Below are 18066 nucleotides of genomic sequence, written 5' to 3' on the forward strand. Positions count from 1 at the left end.
GGAGGGGGCCGCCCCGCGCTTGTTGTTGTGTCCGCGGGACTCGCTCGCAGGGAGGGAGGCCGCGCTGCGCCCCCCCGCCGCTCCCGCCGCCGCCGCCCCCCGCCGTTCCCGCCGCCGCCGCTCCCGCCGCCGCCTCCCCCGGGCGCGCGCGCGCGCTCCCGCCGCCACCCAGGTAAGAGCCGCGCGGGCGGGTGGGGCGGCGCCGCGCGGGTGCCCGCGCCGCGCTCCGCTCCGGTAAAAGTGCTGAGTCACCGCCGCGCCGGGCACGTGGTGCCGCCGCCCCTCGCCCCGCGCGCACGTGGCCGCGGCGGGGGGCGGCCCGCGGGGTCCCGCCGCCCGCTCCCGTCACGCGTGTCCCGCCTTCCCCACCCCCCGCTCCCCGCGTGGGGCCCCCGCGAGGATGAAAAGTTGCCCGGAGTCGCCGGCCGGGCGGGGACGGGGGGCGCGACCCGCGTGTCGGCGACGCCCGCGTGGCTCCGCGAGGGACTCGCGTGCGCCGCACGCTCGGTGGTTCTTAAAATACGCCCGAGGGAACCTGCCGTGACGCGCGGCGCTAAAAATAGCAGTTTTCGTAGTAGCGGCGGAGCTGCGCGGGAGCCCGCGGGGTGCGCGCGCGGGCCGGGAGCGCGCGGGGTGCCGAGGCGCGAGCGGCTCCCGGCCGCGGCAGCCCCCGGCGCTTATCGGGCGCCCGCAGCAGCGCCGGGGGCTGCGCTGGGTCTGCTGGGCTTGTCCGCGGGCTGGGAGCGCTTATCTGCCCGCAGCACCGCCTGCCCCCCGTGCGGAGAAGGGTGCTGGATCGGGGCTCTGTTGGCAGGGTGGAAACAGGGGAAAAGGAGAGGGGAAAAAAATAAAAAAGGGTAATGTGCAGGCGCCGGAGACCACGCCTGTGGGAGGAAAGGGGACCGTGACATTCGGCTCTGCTGGCACCACGGCCACGTGACTGTCTGGTGGGTACAGATCAGTTTGGATTTTTAGTCAGAAAAGGGGGGTGGGGAAAACCCTCTTCTGAACTCTTTGCCGAGACGAGGAAGGAGGCGGCGTGAGCCAGAGGAATGTCCAGGCCACGATGGAGGGGGAACCGAGAGCTCTGAGCTCTCCAAGTGCTTTATGGTCAGTTTGAGACAGGCCACCTTCCTCCTCCTCCTCCTCCTGCCTGGGCTGCTCCCACTCCTCTGCCCTCCCTCGTGTGCTGCTCCGTGGAGGAGGGGATCTATTTTACCGGTTCTGCTAAAAACAGGCCACGCGATCTCAAATTAGGACCAAACCCCCTTTGGGCAAAGTTACGTTACAGAAAAATGGCAAGGCCTCCGGCTTCGCGTTCGCCTGGCCGTCCCCTCCTTCCCTAGCTCGGTTCCTAAAGCCAAACTGAGGCAGAGCTGCTGGGAACAAAACACTCTTGTGTGCGAGGTGGGGAGTTGATGCTTTCCGTGGTGCTTTGCGTCCCCACGAGCCGTGTCCGTGCGGAAGCGGCGCCCCAGCCCGGCCGGCGCGTTGCGGCGCGGGGCTCTCGTGGCTTAGCAGTAAATCACTTTACCTTGTCGCCTGCGCCCTGGCGAAACCGGCGCGCGTTCGCCCGCTCTTTCCCTCTCCTTCCGTGTACACACTGTAATGCGGAGCAGCCGTCCCCGCGCAGTCACTTCCTAAGCGTGATGGACGCGGCCGCTGTCCAATGGCAGCACGCAGGCCCCGGCGCCGGAGCGTTAACTCTCCTTGCACCCGAAAGAGGAGCTGCTGGAGGCTGGGGAGATGTTATCTGCGGGGGCAGCAGGGGTTGCTGCAGGGCTGGGGCATGCAGTGACTCTTGGACACCCTCCCAGTCTCTGCAGCCTCTCGCCTTGTTGAGGCGCTTGAGCTTTACTGTGTTAACCGCTCTCGGCTGTATTGGAGCAAGCTCGTAGCCTGCCTTGAAAGTATTTCCAAAGCAGCGACAGAAATCCGCTAGCTTTCTATTTTTTTGCTCGCCCGTCAAGGACGGCGTGCTTTGTCATGTCTTATCTCGTCTCTGTGCCTCTGCCCGTCTTTGGCAATCTGTTGCAGCGAGGAGTGGAGAGCGGCTGTGCCTTCGGAAAGGCTAAAGCCGCAGAGCGGCTCGCTGCACTCGCCTCTCCATCAACATTGGAAAATGATTAACGGCGTGGAATGCGCTGCAGAATTTGGTATTGAAAATCTCTCGCTGTGTTCGATGTTTGGGAACCAGAGGAAGGACAGCTGGGAGTGCTGGCCCCGCGGCACTCGGGGTTTGTGGGATAAGCTCACTCGCTGATCGCTTTTGTAAACATCCAGCTGTGAAATACTTGAGCAGCGCTAGCACTTTCAATTATCAGGAAGTTTCAGGCTCAGCACCCTGTTGAGATGAACAGGCAGTTTCCACTTCTGTCTGAGCTATTGTTTCAGGCTATCTTCAAACTCGGGCAGAGAGGCTTCCAAGCATGAAGCAAGCACAGAGCAATGCAGCATTGGGTGGCTGTAAAGACTAGGAGGAGGGAGGCGGTAATGAAAGCAATTACCCTGCTGCTACGCTCTGGAGTGGAGGGACAGATTGCACAGCAAATCCCACCGCTTTGCAATATTACAGGACCCTGAATAGCGGTGCTGATATGTTCCATTATTAGCAATCAGGGAGATATCTGCCTTCATGGCTGGCACGTGGGATGGGGGCCCGTGAAGTTGGAATCTTGGTTGCAGCTCTGTGCCTTGGTCTGAGTCACTCTGTGGCTCCGCTCCCCTTTCTGAGGGGCAGACGTGTCTCTAGGCTGGTGATGCCGAGGTCTGACTCCGATGTTGCTCTGTCACTGTGTTTCATAAGTGCTGAATGCAAAGAAGTGCTGTGTGCTTTGCCTCTGCTTTAACAGACCTTTCCCATACCTTTAATGCACCTTTCCCCTCTGGCCCCGGCCTCCCCAGCAGCCGGGGCTGTCTGCTGTGACACACGCGGGTGCCCTCCTGCATCCTCTGCTCCAGCCACAGGCTCTGCAGCATCTGACTCGCTTGTTTACCGCGCCGCCGAGGAGCGTCTGATCTGCGGCCAGGCTTCCCCAGAGAGCGCCTCGCGGAGCCGCGTCCTGCCAGCGCTCGCGTTCGGCCTCAAGGTTCCCGTCTCTGCTGCTGGATGCTGGTTCCGATCCATACGGGAAATGGAAAGCCGGCCAGCTGGGCGAGGGCTGTGTGTAGCGCCTCTAGAACAGTAAACAGTGACTCACCCCCCTCCTATGTGTCTTCTCTCTGTTCGTGTCAAACCTATTGCCTTGCAAATGCTTCTGCTCTCTGATTCACGCCACCAGCCCGGCCCTCCCCTCTCTCATTACAAATGAATGACAAGCGTCAATCTGTCTTTTGGGATGTGTAACGACCCCGGAGCTGGAAAATGGTCTTGGGATGATAGGGGAGGGATGGGGCTCTGTGTACCATGCTGCGACGCGTGGGAAATCCGTATCATGCTTCCGAGGGACAGCGGCACTGAGATCAGGACTGAAGCATCTGTAGTTCCCTTCACCTGTCAGATCTGATGTTATCCTCGGTAAGCATATGCATTTGGCTAGCGTTCTGGAGTTGGGAATAACTCGTGGATAAACTAGAAAATCAGGCAACTGGCTAAAACAGCTGCTGGGGAATTATATACTGCGTTTTGGAGTGTCTGAGTAGAGTGTTCCCTGCATAAATGGCTGTGCAGAGAATTAAGGCTGAGATCGTCTCGCTGCTTAAACCGAACACTGTGTTTTTACCCTTTAGAAGTCGTTGCTGGCCCGGCTCAAGGTGAGAGTTGCGCGTTTTGAGTTTGCTGGACTTGTCTGAGGGTGGAACCTCAATACTGGCAGGGCTGCCTGCCAGGCACTTCTGTTCTGGCTACGCTCATCTTTCGATGTAGACTCAAATATTGAAACCCATTCTATCCACGGCTGCTGGGCGTTAGCAATGACTTTATAGTAAGTCCTTAACACGTAATGTGCTCAGAAAGCTCTATAATACAGAAAATCATTCTGGCATGGTTTGTCTTAATTGCAATTTTTGCACAGAAAGCTCTGTTGCTCCTCAGAGCACTGCTCAGGTTCTCTTTGCTCTTCCCTCTCCAAGCAGAGGATCTGGGGATCTCTAGATCACCTGGTTGAGGCCATCAGACGAGGCACCAGCCTGTGAACACCAGGTTTTGGGGAAGATGCAGGGAGTAACTTAAGAGTTGCCTCCGAGAGGATGAGGGTGTTGGCAAGGCTATCGCTGGATAACTTTATTGTAGAATTACAAGGGCTCTCTGTGTAACCTACCGTCAAAACATTTGCTTTAAGTACAAGCTTGGAGCCGAGCTGTGAAAGCCTTTGCCCCTGACTGTCGGTGTGTTACTACTTGCTGTTTTATTTATGTAGCATCCTAAGTGTGTCATACAGCTTACAGAATAAAGATGTAATGTGGCCCTTGTTCCAAAAAGCCGAGCTCCTAATTTTAGCCATGATGCAGCAAATGCAATTAAGAAAAGAAGGGCAGAAATAGGGTAAAGACTAAAAGGGTTCTAGTAATCAAATTGGAGTCAGAGTCCCTGAAGACCCTCATGCAGCATGGTTAGGGGGCACCGCTGAAAATGACAAGTTTGTGGCATTATTTACTGTTTTATCATGGGGTTTTGCCTTCTCGCTATAGCAAGTGCCGTGCCAGTTGAATTTATTTCTAGCTGCATAGTCCTAAGTAACACTGAGGGCAGGCGTTGTGCAGATGGAAGATGGGGTTGGTGAGGATTGCAGTGTTGGGGCATTGACTCCGAGTTCAGCTGGGGCCAGCCCTGCGGTGCCCCTTGCTCTGGCGCTCACGTTTGGGTGAAGAACTGGAGTCTAAGTCAGCGTTTCTCCTTCTGCTATCAAATTCTGGTCTTTAAAAAGGGGGTGGCTCCCATGCCGCTTGCTCTGAAGATGCCCCGACATTGTAACTATGGACGGCTGCTTGAGCCTCCTCCTCGTGCCCATGCCAGGAAGGGCTCCGGCACCTCGCCCCGATGGAATAGGACCGATCCCAGCGTGCTTGAGAGGGAAGCTGGAGCTTGGAGCGTGTCGGTAGGCGAGGAGAGGGGAACGCAAAGCACGAGACCCTCCCTTATTTCAGGTACTGAAGTTGCCCGCACCAAACGTGGAGGAGCCCGCGCTGTCCGTGCCGGAATGTGCAGGGTGAGGAGATGTTGTATCTGTTCTTATCAGTCAACATGTTGCTCTGGCGACACGGAGCAGCAGGTGACCAGAAGTGGATCCATCACGTGGAGTGGAGCAGCAAATTAACACAGCGGCGACGGCGGCCTCGCTTTGGGTGGCGGGCGAGCCCAGACAGTGACCCCCACCGGAGGGAATCTCAACCCTCCGCGCTTGTTTTCCACGATATTTTACGTTTCTTTCCACCTCTGCGCGGCCAAGCGGCCTGTTCAGTTTTTCCGCCGGCTGGCGCAGAAGGTGCTTTGAAGACGCATTGGGTGAGAATCAAAAGCCTTTTTGTGTAAGCTGGGGGTGTGACCGGCCTGTCCTCGGCCTCCCCCTGCTTTTTGCCTTTCCCTTTCCGGCGTAACCCGCGTGTGGGCCCGGAGCGGGCGCCCCTTCCCTTGTAGGGGCGGCGGGCTCGGGGGGATGCCGGGGGAAGGCAGCGTTTCTGGTGCTGTGGGAATGCGAGCTCTCCAGCTCTGTAAACAGCTGGTGACTCACTGCATAACTATGGCACCAAGTGCCTGCGCGGGCTCCGCGCGTGCAGGGAGGGGGCTGCCGGCCGCTTCCTTTACGCACTGGCAGCCTCTCCTTAACCCGCTGCGCCGCGACGAGGAGCTTTTCCTTCCTCCTCCTGCCAGCGCCTCCGCGCGAGCGCCCGACCGGCGGGTAGGGGGGGAAGCAGCGCCGAGGAGGACGGGGAAAGGGCAGCGCCGAGCTCCGGAGAGGCGCCCGGTGCAGAACATGCAGGTTTGCAGCAGCTGGAGGCCGCGCGCGGCCTCTTCCCTCGGTAACTGCGGGTGCTGCCCTGGGCAGGGGGGTCGGCAGCGGGGGCGGCTCTCCCCTTTCCCTGCGCCCGTCCCGCTGGCGGAGGCTGGATGCGGAGCGAGGAGCCCTGCGACGCTCCGGGACGCGCGGCGCACACCAGTTGCTGCGCGCGGCCCATTCATCACGGAGCATCGTGGCTGGCGCGCCGTGCGCCCGTCCTTGTCCCTCCTCCCGCAGACATGGAAGGCTGTGCCGTCTCAGGCTTAAAAATAGAGGAGGCGCATGAACACACACCCTAATATCTAGGATAGTATCTTGCAGCTTTGCATTTACAGCATTTGTTGTGCTTTTGTTTTTTTTTTTTCTTCTTTTTCCTCTCATCCTTATCTTGATTTTTCTGCAAGTCATATGAGAGCGAGGTGTCTTGATTGATAAAATCCAAGCGGGAGCAGCGCTGCCTGAGCCAGCACCTCTCTCCCCAGGGCTGCTTTGTTCCCCCAGCCCACCTTTGTACCCCACCAAGTCCCTTCACCCCTTGTTTGCAGCTATGAATGAGTTTGTTTACTCTGCGACGACCTCGTGATGTCTTTGCACAGACATGACCTGAAGTCATTATTGCTTTTGGGCTTCTCTGTTTCCATGGTGACTGTCTCGGGGTTGGCTACTTTCCCAAGGTCACCATGGCAACTATCGGAAGGGAATCATGCTTGGGATGCTTGGGCTGGGTTTTTCATGAATGATTAGAATGTGTGACACGACGCAGACGTGGGAACGGGGAGGGCTCGGGGTGGGCCGGGGGGACAGGGCTCCCGCCGGGCGCTCCGCGTTGCCGCCGGCTCCTCGAGGCCCTCCGCGCAGGGCAGCCACGATGCCGGGCGCGCGGTGAGCGGCGGCTGTGATGGTGTCACGGGCGCTGCCGCCTCACAGGGTAGATACTGACGGGCGGCGCTGCCTCCGGGCTCGTCCGTGGTGCTTCTGCGGGCCGAGGGCTTCGGATGCAGGTCCAGGCTGGTGGGTTTCTCCAGAGCGCTGGTCCCAGCCGAGGTGAGAGTGAAGGGCAGCGTCGCGACGGAGGACCCGCGGTGTCGGTGGACGTGCTCCCGCGTCACGAGAAATATCAGGCAGGTCAGCGCTCAGCCCGGGGCACAGAGCGTCGCGAAGCAGCAGCCCTGGTGTGCGGGGAGAGGCAGACGCTGCTTTGCTTTGTTATCCAGGGGCTTTCGCCTCTGCCGTTTGGATTTTCTAGTAGCGTCTCTCTTGGGTGGGGACAGCTCTGAAAGCAGGTTACAAACTAGGCAGCTTATTTCTGGGTTGCTGATTCAATTTTAAGCTAGGTTAGTAATGATCAAAATAAGAATGAAGGGAGTTGTTGTCTTGTGGCTTTTCGATGCCTTTTATGAGCAGAGGTAACTCTTAATTCAGCCCCTAATAGGCCATTCCGTGCGTCTGGGATTCCTGCAGAGGGAGGTGAAGAAGCGATGGGGCCTGGAAGGCCGAGCTCTGCTCTCCCCTTGAGCAGAGGTGGCTGCTCGCAAGGCAGTGTGTGGTTATTAGCGTAACTGCTGTTTACAGGCATGAGCAGGTAGCCTCTCCTCCTCCCCAGCCCTGTCTTCCTTGCTTGATCCTGGTGAACGTATGGCAAAATATTAGCTACTTAGCATTAAGAAGCAAGGCACTTGTTGTCAATGCAAATTTCTCCTCCCGTGTAAACTAATCTCAGAATCCTTTACAGTTGAAGTTTTGGACTGGGTATTAGTATCCTCTTTTTTCTTTTTTTTTTTCTCCTACTGTTATCTCTGAATTTATTATAACCTGAAAATGTTTTTTGTTTTGTGTTGTTTTTCAGTTGCAATTTCTGAGCAGTTTTGTCCAGAAGACTGTGCTCAGGTTATGACGACTAATCCCAAACCGAACAAGGCTTTAAAGGTAGGAAGAAAGGCTGAGTGGGTGATGCTGGGTGGCAGGGGAAGATGTCAGAGAACTGTGCTCCATGCATATACGTGTCTCTCTCTATATATATGTATATATATATATATTTTTTTTCCTTTGGTGAGAATCTTACAAATGTGTGTCGATGCAGTTTCCCACTATCAACAGGAAAGTTTTTAAGACAGGATAGGGGATATTGGTGATAATCTAGATAGCAGTGTGGAGACTCTAGGATTGCGTGAAGAATAGAGTATCCTAACTGCTGCCCAGGAGGTTTTTGACTATACTAGGCTTTGGCAGCATCCAGAACACAGTGCTCCCAGCCCTGGGAAATCATTCCTCCTGCTCTCTGGATTGAGAGGAACTGGGGCAAGGAAGTTTAAAGCTGTCTTCTCACAGTGTATGAGCCAGTAAACATCTGGGACACTGATTTGTGGCGGTCCCTGCACACGTTCAGTTCTTGTTGCTGCTTCTTTCTGCTGTCTTGGCTTTTCATTCCAGATAACGTGCAATCTGTGAAGATACCCCCCTCAAAAATGTCAGAAATATTCTGAAAATACTAGTGGCAGCAAACATCCACAAGCGAAAAGGCACAGTGCCTCGGTGTCTCATTCATGCAGCTTCTCTGGACTTTGCTCCAGAAAAACAAATCTGGCTGTGGTCCTAATAAGCCAAGCAGGGTTTGTTTTGGTCAGTGCTTCAATGAAAAGCCACCAGGTGCTTAATTAAAGCCTGTGTGCTGGTGGCTCTTCAGCTTTTGAGAGTGCTGAGGTGTCCCAGAATGTAATAAGAGTGTGAGGTGTCCCAGCGTGGTGCTGAGAAAAGATGTCATTTTTAGGATTTGATATAAAATCTGTGTCCTGACACACAGCACTTCAGTCCACTTTCAGATTTTGAAGGAGGTAGAAGTACTGCTTTATCTATCACTTCAAACTGCTTTTCCCGACCTGAAAGAGGTTACTGAAAGCCAGAAGATACAGGGCTTTGATCTCTGCTGCGTTCTGCCCATCTGCAGCTCTGCTTTAGCAGAGCCTCTGGTCTGTAAGGTACTTTGGGGGCTTTTTCCAGGCAGGGGGATTATGCTGAGGGGTAGCCCATCTCCTTCCTCAAAGCAGCTGCTCGTGTAGGGCTGCTGCTACCCCTGTGCTGTTGGTATTTGCAGGTAAAGGAGGAGTCGGGAGAGAATGCCCCAGTGCTGAGTGATGATGAACTCGTGTCAATGTCCGTACGGGAGCTGAACCAGCACCTGCGGGGTCTCACCAAGGAGGAGGTCATCCGTCTGAAGCAGCGGAGACGCACGCTGAAGAACAGGGGCTACGCTGCCAGCTGCCGCATCAAGCGCGTGACTCAGAAGGAGGAGTTAGAGAGGCAGCGGGTTGAGTTGCAGCAAGAGGTGGAGAAGCTGGCCAGAGAAAACAGCAGCATGAAGCTAGAGCTGGACGCCTTGCGCTCCAAGTACGAAGCACTCCAGACCTTTGCTCGTACTGTGGCGCGAGGGCCGATCACCCCGACCAAAGTTGCTACCACCAGTGTCATCACCATCGTGAAATCAGCTGAAATCTCATCCAGTTCTGTGCCGTTTTCAGCAGCGTCCTAGTGCCCTCGGTTGGGGAACTAGCAGCCTTTCAGAGGGGAGGGGAAAAGGCTCTTATGCATTGTTCGTTCCAGAGTCCTGGGGCACGTCAAGAATTGGCATTTTAACAGTTCTCTTCCAAAAGTGCAAAAAAAGAAAAAAAAGGAAAAAAAGAAGAAAAAAAAAAAAGAAAAATTATCTACAAAGGGAACTTAACTGGCTGCTTCTCTCTGGACTCGGCGGCTCCATCAACGTCTCGTGTCCAGGATTCGAGCTCTGTATGCAGTACAAATAGCAAGATCTGCTTCCTCCTTCCCCTATCTCCTCAACCCCTTCTAGGCTGTGGGCAGCTTTCCAGCTGGGAGAAGATACCTGAGAAGCCTCCGGAGTCTTCATGAATGATGCTCAAGAGCCAGGAAACAGATGGACCGTAGAAATCATCATGTGAGATGAATATATGGAAAAGAGTTTCCTTTAGTGGCATCCTACTCCCTGTAAGAAAGATCTCATTTCCCCTCCCTACTTCCATCTGCTATTACGAGGGCAGAGAAACAGGCGTTTTGGAGTGGATTTCATCCTGCCATGAATGGATGGAAGTGGGAGGATGATGGAGACTAATGCTTGGGTCTGATCACACCCATTAGGAATAACCTTTTGTTTTCAATCCATGCTGTTAAAATATGGAAAAATATATATTTTACATATTTTAATATGCCCCATTACCTGTGTGGCCTATGAAAACTATATTGCAGCCTCCTTTATTCCAAACCAATTTTCCTAATAGCTCCTTCCCTAAGGTGTGCCTGTGAATTGGGTATATTTATGCAGTTTATTTCTTCCGAATGATCCGCAGTCTTGAAGTAGCAGCTTATTTTTTTTTATGGATTCCCTGAAGCTTAAGGGAAGGAGACACAGTAAATGCTGTGAAGAGCTGCATGATGGCAAGGAGTAGGGGAGACGAGGAGGAGAAGTGCTAGAAGTGTTATTAGGAGGCAGAACTGACTGCGAGAATGTAGGAGCAATCTGCTGGGATCAGCACTATGATAAGGAGTTTATACAGAATATTTTAGAAAGATGTTTTTAAAGCACTGACGTGTAACTAGAGGGCAATAGCAAAAAGACAAGAAGAGAGGAGTTGTAGAGCCTCCTCTTTGGCAAAAGCCTTGGTAGGTAAGCAAGGACCGCTGGAGAGCCAGGCTCACCAGCCTTGGACCAGAGAGGGGCTATGGGGTAGTTGGATGGGAGTCTTAAGAGCTTTTCCTCTCTGTATTGTGTCAGGCACTGACGTTGGGATCCAAAGAGTGCAGTGCACAACCCTCAGTGTTCAGACAACCTGTGTGAATGTGACCCTGAAACTTGACACTTTCTCGTGGGAATCTGTGAATTATCCCAAGAGATGGACAGAGGGCAGGTTAAAAATCGGTGCGTACAGGGGACGGTAAGACTGGGATTGAGAAGTCGTGCATGTGGCTCCGAGCAGTGGTTTAGGAGAAGGAGTTCTGGCTCAGCAATGGGCAGGAAGCGGGAAGCCAAAGGAGAGATTCTGCTGTTCTGCAACAGCACTGAAAAGACAAATGTTTCCAGGTCACTGTAAAAATAGTTCTGTTGGTGTTCGTGTTTCGTTTTGTTTTCTTTTTGAACTAGGAAAGAAAAGGGATTGTGAGTTTTGTAGGGCGGGTCAGAGACTTGTGGAATGGACGATGCCTGTTATCGCACAGGTGAGAAGAGGATGAGATTGCTGAAGTTTAAGCTGAGGAGAAGAATTTAGAGAGTTGGGGCTCTAAAATATAAAACAATTAATGAGTGTTCAGGACTGAAAGAGAATAATCAAGTTCCCCCGTTGCTTTTAAAGGACAGTAAACTGGCATCCAAGACTCAGTATAATATTGTTGTTCAAGGCTTTGTCTCGTCTTGAACGACACTAAGTTTAAATTTTATTGAAGCCCTATTTGTCTTTGGAAGGAATTAGTTGTCAGCTTGCCTTTTTTTTTTTCTTTTTTTTTTCTTCCTCTCTTCACCTTGTCGTTGGATCATTGGAGTCTCAGGATTTCCCAAGAGGGTCCTTTGTGAAATAGGTTAATGAAAAGAGAAACCTCAGACTTGGTTCTCCTTCAGTCCTCAACATCTGCATTCATGACCTTACTGAGCCAGAAAGGGTGCAAATGAAACGTTTCCCTAAGGCTTGTGACTCCTGCCAGATCCCCACATTGTGGAGGGGAGCAGGGAGTTTCCTTCAAGGGATATTTTTTTCCAACGTGCACAGTTTGGATGACACTTAGCGTTACCTCATTTCTCCTCCACCCCCTCCCTATCTCCTAACAGGCAGACTGATGTCCTGTATATCGTACCAGTTATTGACTCCCACAGCAGAAGCTGAGGAAGAGAAAGATGTTACTGTCATTTCCCGGTCCTCTCATGTTCTCCAGCTCGCAAACATTGGAAACTTTCCCAGACCTTACAGGTGCCTCCAAAACCAGGCAAAATGGAGACTCCTGGCACTGTTGGGGCTTTAGATGAAAACTTCAAAGAAAAAGGCCAGTTGACTTGAAAATGCCCAAATGCTTCCAGTTCTTAAAACAGCTCCAGAGCTCCATAATATTCCTGGCTAGATAGGAACACCCCTTTGACCATCCTCAGTCCCTGCCAGGGAACTCAGATCAGTTGCTCAGAGGGGGATGGAGGCTGAACTTTGCTCCATGGGGTCTTCTTGCTGTTGGAATGAGTTGAGAAACATATCTTTATGTGGCACTTCCCTTGTGGCCAAGTGTTTCTTTTTCCAGTTCTTGGAAGGGTGCCAAAGGCTTGTCCAAGTGATTGCTAGTTTTGCGCTGGTAGGCACTTAAATCTCTGGTCACTCGATAAAGAACAAGAGGCCTGGGTGTTGTTAAAGCTGTTAATACCATAGCCATGGTAGGTAATCCATATTGGATATCCATAAGGACCACGTGGAAATATTTAAAGAGAGAGAAATATATATATAAATATATAATTATATACATTTTATCGTACAGATTTTTCGTAAAAAAATAATTTTTTTTCCAAGTTTGATACTGTAAATCTTTATTAAAAGAAATTGCCAGTCCAGGGCTCCCTGGGTGGTGACCTGGAGGGGAATGAAATGTCCTGGATAAACTTCCACAGAGGGATCAGAATTGCAAGGTAATGTGGAGGGAGGAATGACCCGAAAGCTGTTGACCACGTTGGAGACCCAGCTCCTCCACCCTCCGGCCTGGAGGGCCCTCCAGCTTGGGGTTGTCGCATTGCATTCCTCTGGGGTTCGTTTGGTTCTGTTTGTTTTTCTTTTTTTTTGTTGTTGTTGTTGTTTTTTTTTTTTTTTTTAGTTTCTCTCCGTCCTGTACTTGTGAGAGTGACAGCCGGGGCGGGCGGCGCAGGGGGCCGGTGGCAGCGCCGAGGAGGAGCGCGCGGGCGCCTCTCGCTCGGCTCCCCGCTGCAGCAGTTCGGATGCCGGGACTCCCGTCCCCTCTACTCTTAATTTGTCCCCCTGCCCCTGTGTGGGGCAGGAGCTCTGAGCGCTGGAAAACTCTCCCCTGGGCCTGGCGTTTCTTTGGCTACTTCCTGTCCTCAGGGTGATGGAACCGCGCGTGGGGTGGGACGTGGAGGTGGCCCCAAGCGGCGGCAGCAGCACGAGGGGCATCTCCGTCCTTACGGATGCGTTTGCTGCTCGCCGTGGGCAGCGGGGAACCCTTCCCTCTAGGGCAGCTCCGCGGCCCTTCGAAGCAGGTCAGCACCTCCGCTCTCGCCCAGCTCTTCCGTCCACCCGAGGAGGCTGTAAAGTGCCACCGGAGAGGCCTGTGTGACACCGCGGGGACGGCTGGGGAGGGCAGGAAGGAGCTGGCGCGGATGCGAGCGCTTCTTACGGCTGCTCATCGCATCGTAGGAGCCGCCAGGCTACCGGACACCCCCAACCCGGGGAGGAGGAGAAGGCATTTTTATTTTATTGTTTTTTTTTTTTCTCTCTCAAATCATTTAAACTTCATTGTCATGATTGTTTTTATTTAAAAACAAAACAAAAACAAAAACTTTTGTAATGTGGATTTGTTTTCCTTCGTCTGTATTTCAGTCTGCTGGGGTGTTTCCGTAGATGGTGAATACTTGCTTTCATTTTTTTAATGATAGAGGTCTTCTGTTTAAAGTTGTTTTTTTATCACCAGCTCATTCTATCCTCTGTGGTTACTCAGTAATTTCATTTCAATATTTATTTTTGTGCTGCTTTTTTATTATAAAATAAATTATTGATATACCAAGCAATGTGGATTCCTGTTTGTAAGGCGAATAGCCCTGTGTATGTGTCCATTATTTTCTCTTGACAGCCACAACGTAATTTATTGCTGTAAATTTAGCTGCAGTGACTGGTTTTTTTGTACCTTTCCAATAAAGCATTTTCTGGTTTCAGACTTGCCCTGGTGTATGGTCAGCATTTTGGAGCTCGAATTGATCTTCATTGGGATGTTTCCCTCGCTGCGCTGTCTGCCGTAGCCTGTGCAGTGTTTCAGCTCCCCGTGTGCTGCTGCTGAGGATGTGTTTTTGGACGGGAGGCCGGGCCGAGGGCCGCGTGTCGCTGGCCCAGGGCTGGGGCAGCACCCGGCGCGCGGCAGCCGCCTCGTTCGGCTCCAAGCCCTAGTTTGGTGGCATTTTGATGTATTTGGAGTGCGCTCGCTGGCCAACTCTTCTCCGAGCTGCCCGTGCAGTGGCTCTGCTGTGCACAGCCCGTGTCCCTGTTGCTGTGACCCAGCCCACAATGTGTAATCGTGAGGTGTTTCTCGAGCAGCGTCCTGGGAGCGAGCAGGGCCTGGGAGGTGGCAGGCGGCTGCCCGCGCTCGTGATGCTGGGAGTTGCTCTGCAGATGCTGCTCCGGCACTGAAGACCTCGTGCTGCGAGGACGCGGTGTTGGAGGGAAACACTACTCTCCCTTCTTTGGGGCTGTGAGATAGCCCTTCCCTGCTTCCCTGTGCAACTCCTTGTGAATAAACGCCTTCAACCCCTTACATCAGTATTTCTGCTTCTCCCAGTTTTGTTACTCTGGCCCTGGTAAAGCGATGGTACCATGTGCCAGAGAGAGCCTAGGAGCAGAGTTATCCTTAATCCCTTTTATGAGCGGCTTCTTGCTTTGGGGGACAGGTGATGGGGAGGGACAAAAACACTTGGATGGTGCTGGGCTGAGGGTCTTGGAGATGAAGGCAGTGGCCAAAGCCTGAGTTTGTCTTTGTGTAACTTTGCTGCTGTGCAGAGATGTGGGATGGAGGTGGTGAGTGTAGAAGCAGGTCCTGGATGGTTGGTAGGTGCCAGGAGCGGGGCTGGGGGGACCTGCACCACTGTGGCAGCCCTGAGGCTTCGCTGCAGTCACTTGTGCTTAGCCTGTTCCTGAAAATGAAGCATCGTCTGCCACAGCCGCTGCGTTGAGAAAGGGCAGTGAGGAGCCAGGGGCTGCAGAGAGGGAAACGTGGGATAGTCGTGACCCTCAGCAGGACAAGGGAGCATTAGCTCAGGAGGAGAAGAGCTTGAGCAATCAGCTCAAGTTTGTCAGTGAAAGGAAAAGTCTCCTTCATGCTTCAGAGAGGGAAAAAATCCTGCAGCCGGGCTGAGAAGAGCCCTGAGAGAGCAGGAATCCTGTTCACGCTGCAGGTCTTGTAGCCTGCTCCCCGCCAAGAAACATCGAGAGCTTGTGGGAAGGTACCGAACACCCCAAGCCCAGCAGGGCCTCTGCTCCTGCTTGGAGTCTGAGCCGGTGGGTACGTGAAAACACTGGATTTGCTGAGGGAGCAGCGGCCGCCCTCCCCTGTGCCCAAGCACGTAGGAAATGTGGTCGGGACGAGCTGTTGCGGGCACCGAGACAGGACGTGGCCCACGAGGCCGCGGCCCCTGGCAGAGCTGCCGGGCCGGGCTGGGAAGTGCCCGCAGCCACAGCCCGGCCCACAGGGAAAACAGGAGGATGAGCGAGCGCTGGGCCTGCCGACCACCCGAGCCTGCTGCCAGCAGGGGGAAATGCCTGTTCCTCCAGAGCTGCCCGTGGCACGGCGCCATGCGCAAAGACGGGCATGTGTGTAGGTCACCCGCACGCGTTACCTCCGGCTTTTGCTGTGTTTTTGCTAAGAAGAGGGAGGTTTTCGAGCAGAAGAGCACACATCTCCCGTATCTGCTGGGGAAGATGCTGGGCCTGACACCGTAGGTATTTCTGTTGTCTGTGGATGCATTTGGACAGTGTAATGATGTGGATGTGGTGACTTTGCCTGGACCTCTCCCAGGATGAGACCAGGCAGCCAAGCTCGCGCCGGCCGAACAAGGATGCTCTGCCCGCTGCTGCGATGGGGACTGCGGGGTCCAGCCCGGCGCAGCTCCTTCAGGCTGCTGTCGCTCTGCCGCCTTGCACGAGCCACAGCTGATCTTTTATTTCTCTCTTGTTTTGCTTGTGAGGAAGGCCTGTTTTACATATAACACAGTAATCAGGGCTTGACATAAATAGGCAATGGTTATTGTCTGCTGTGGGAATTGCACCTGCTGGCAAGAGCAATGAAAGCAGCCCATTACGCACCGGAGTCGATCATTTGTGCAATGAAGTACGACTGCGTTTCTCGCTGTGCTCTCGTGCAAGTCTTTATCTTGGCGGCAGCGAGCACGCCGGCAGATGTGCCCCTGTCACCTTGGCAGGCTGTCCTCGCGCCGAGGAGACCGTGACGTTCAGCTCGGGGACTTTGCTGCTTCCTTGCTGGCTGCACTATAAATCCGAGCGGCCTCGGCCCCGAGCGCTGAAGCTGCACGTCACAGGCAGGAGGGTCCTGCTCCCAGCGCCTGCATTTACGGGGTGTGTGACTTGTTTATGGGTCTGCTCGCGGAAAACGTGACAGCGGTCTGGCCAAGCAGGTATGAGCGGCCGCTCTTGAGAGCAGAGGGACTGGTAGGACTGGCTTAGCTACTGGCTGCCTGTGTTGTTGATCCCGGTCTTTCGGCATTATAAGATTTCTTCGATAATAATAAACAGACTTGGTGTCATCGCTGGTGGAATCTGTGCTCAGCCTGGCTAAAGGGAATTCAGCTCTGAGCTGCTGCATCCGCGCCTTGGAAGGGGGTCAGGCGCAACACGAGTTGGGGAAGGAGTGAGAAAGAGGAACACCAAAGACCTCGGGAATGCTGAGATGTGCAGGATGCTGCCTGTGCAGATATTTCTGCTGCCCCAGCATCAAGAGGCAGGGAGGATATTGAGTGTAAGAGCAGAAATAGGCAGATTATGGGCTTTGCTCGCTGAGGTAAGAAAATGAAAACACTTGTTCAGTCTTAAGTAGAAACTGCTCTTTATTAGAAAAAAATCATAAATAAAATAATTTGTGGTTGCAGTTTACACTTTTCAGCTCAAGAGCGGAACAAGAAAAACAAGCCAAAATGGTGGGAGTTGAGTGTAAAATAGCTATAAGCCGTACCCATCGGCTTGGTTGCCGCATGATTGCGAATCTGAGGCTGTTGACTTGCCCTTGTCCTTCCACTCCCCAGCTTCACCCACCCCGCAGCAGTACTCTAGCCAGTTCCCACTTGAGTTCCCAGAAATCATCTGATTAGCAGCTTTAGGTTTTAGTCTAGCCCGAGGAAAAAAAGAAAAACCCACACAGAGGAAGTTTCACAGAATGTGTGCTCTTTACCACCGCTCGATGCGGGGGAAATCCATCTCGCTCTTCGTGACCGCGTGTCGCTTCCTGCAAGCCGCGCTGCCCCGAGCGGCCAGGTCTGTCCCCACCGACGCCAGCAAAGCCTCCAGGTGCAAGAAGTGCCAAGCAGTGGCTCACGTGCAGCCCTGGTGCTACCAGCTCACGTGTTTCTGGCTCGACATGAACTAATTCTGCTGGTGCTCAGCCCAGATGCGTGGCTGGGATGCATCTAGCTACAACACTTGTTTTCTGAATGTGGCGATAGGGATGATAAATAGAAAGGGGTTAGGAAGAACAGACAGTTTCCAGCAAGAACATTCCTACCAGCACCAGTCACAGTCTGGTTCCCTAATAACCGCTCCGATAAGGAAACTGGAATCCCTTTTAACTTCAGATCGCTTTGGAGATAGTCAGTTTAGACACAAACAAGAGAGGTTCTGTCACCAACAGCTCTCAAACGCAGTTGCAAGGCCTTGCTCTAGCCCTGAGCATGGTCCTACCATCCCTCCCCAGGGGAATCACTATTTCAGGCAGCTGCATCCTCATCAGGAGAGAGAAAAGGATGATCAACCCTTCCAATAAGACAAGCTGTGTCTTCTACACAACTCCTCAGACTTGTCTGAGGGAATGGGATGTGGGGAGTATATAAAAGTAAGGAACAACATCTTTAAAACGTTACCGGGTTTTGAGGTGAAGTGAAGTCACCTTGCTGGTCTGTTTTTCTCCACAAAGTCCTTAGAGAACATTTTTACTGAAATCAAGAGAAACTAGAGCAGGACTGTGCTGAGAAAAGCATTTCTCTCAGGTCCCAGCACCCTTTGTAGACAAGAGGAGGGTGAGAGCAGCAAGTCCATCTTACAGCACTTACAGGGATGCCCAGGAGCTACATTCAGCATCCCTGGAGTGTGGATACGGGCGTGAGAGTGGCAACAAAACACTGCCAGTGGGGCAGGCAAAGCCACGGAGCAAAACC

General features: G+C 53.4%; 1 protein-coding gene across 2 annotated transcripts; it reads left to right on the top strand.

Annotated features, from left to right (window-relative positions):
* The first annotated feature begins 113 nt into the window (after positions 1-113).
* On the top strand, positions 114-12742 carry MAFK (MAF bZIP transcription factor K). Of its 2 annotated transcripts, none has more exons than XM_088529461.1 (3): positions 114-172; positions 7783-7862; positions 9028-12742. In XM_088529461.1, exons 2-3 carry the CDS (start codon positions 7827-7829, stop codon positions 9460-9462), a joined length of 471 nt encoding a protein of 156 aa, XP_088385587.1. In that variant the 5' UTR covers positions 114-172; positions 7783-7826; the 3' UTR covers positions 9463-12742. The 2 variants fall into 2 exon arrangements, with proteins under 2 accessions (XP_088385587.1, XP_088385588.1); XM_088529462.1 differs by lacking the exon at positions 114-172 and adding an exon at positions 5424-5443.
* The last annotated feature ends 5324 nt before the right edge of the window (positions 12743-18066 follow it).

The sequence above is a fragment of the Tinamus guttatus genome, unplaced genomic scaffold (assembly GCF_059628265.1).
Source record: "Tinamus guttatus ecotype Peru unplaced genomic scaffold, ASM5962826v1 Tinamus_guttatus_pri_ptg000330l, whole genome shotgun sequence".
In the NCBI taxonomy this organism is placed as follows: domain Eukaryota; kingdom Metazoa; phylum Chordata; class Aves; order Tinamiformes; family Tinamidae; genus Tinamus; species Tinamus guttatus.

Excerpts from the sequence above, each read along its gene's own strand:
- MAFK (XM_088529461.1), top strand. The coding sequence starts at position 7,827 with ATGACGACTAATCCCAAACCGAACAAGGCTTTAAAG. Across the intron at positions 7,863-9,027 it reads AACCGAACAAGGCTTTAAAG|GTAAAGGAGGAGTCGGGAGA; the intron begins GTAGGAAGAAAG and ends TGGTATTTGCAG.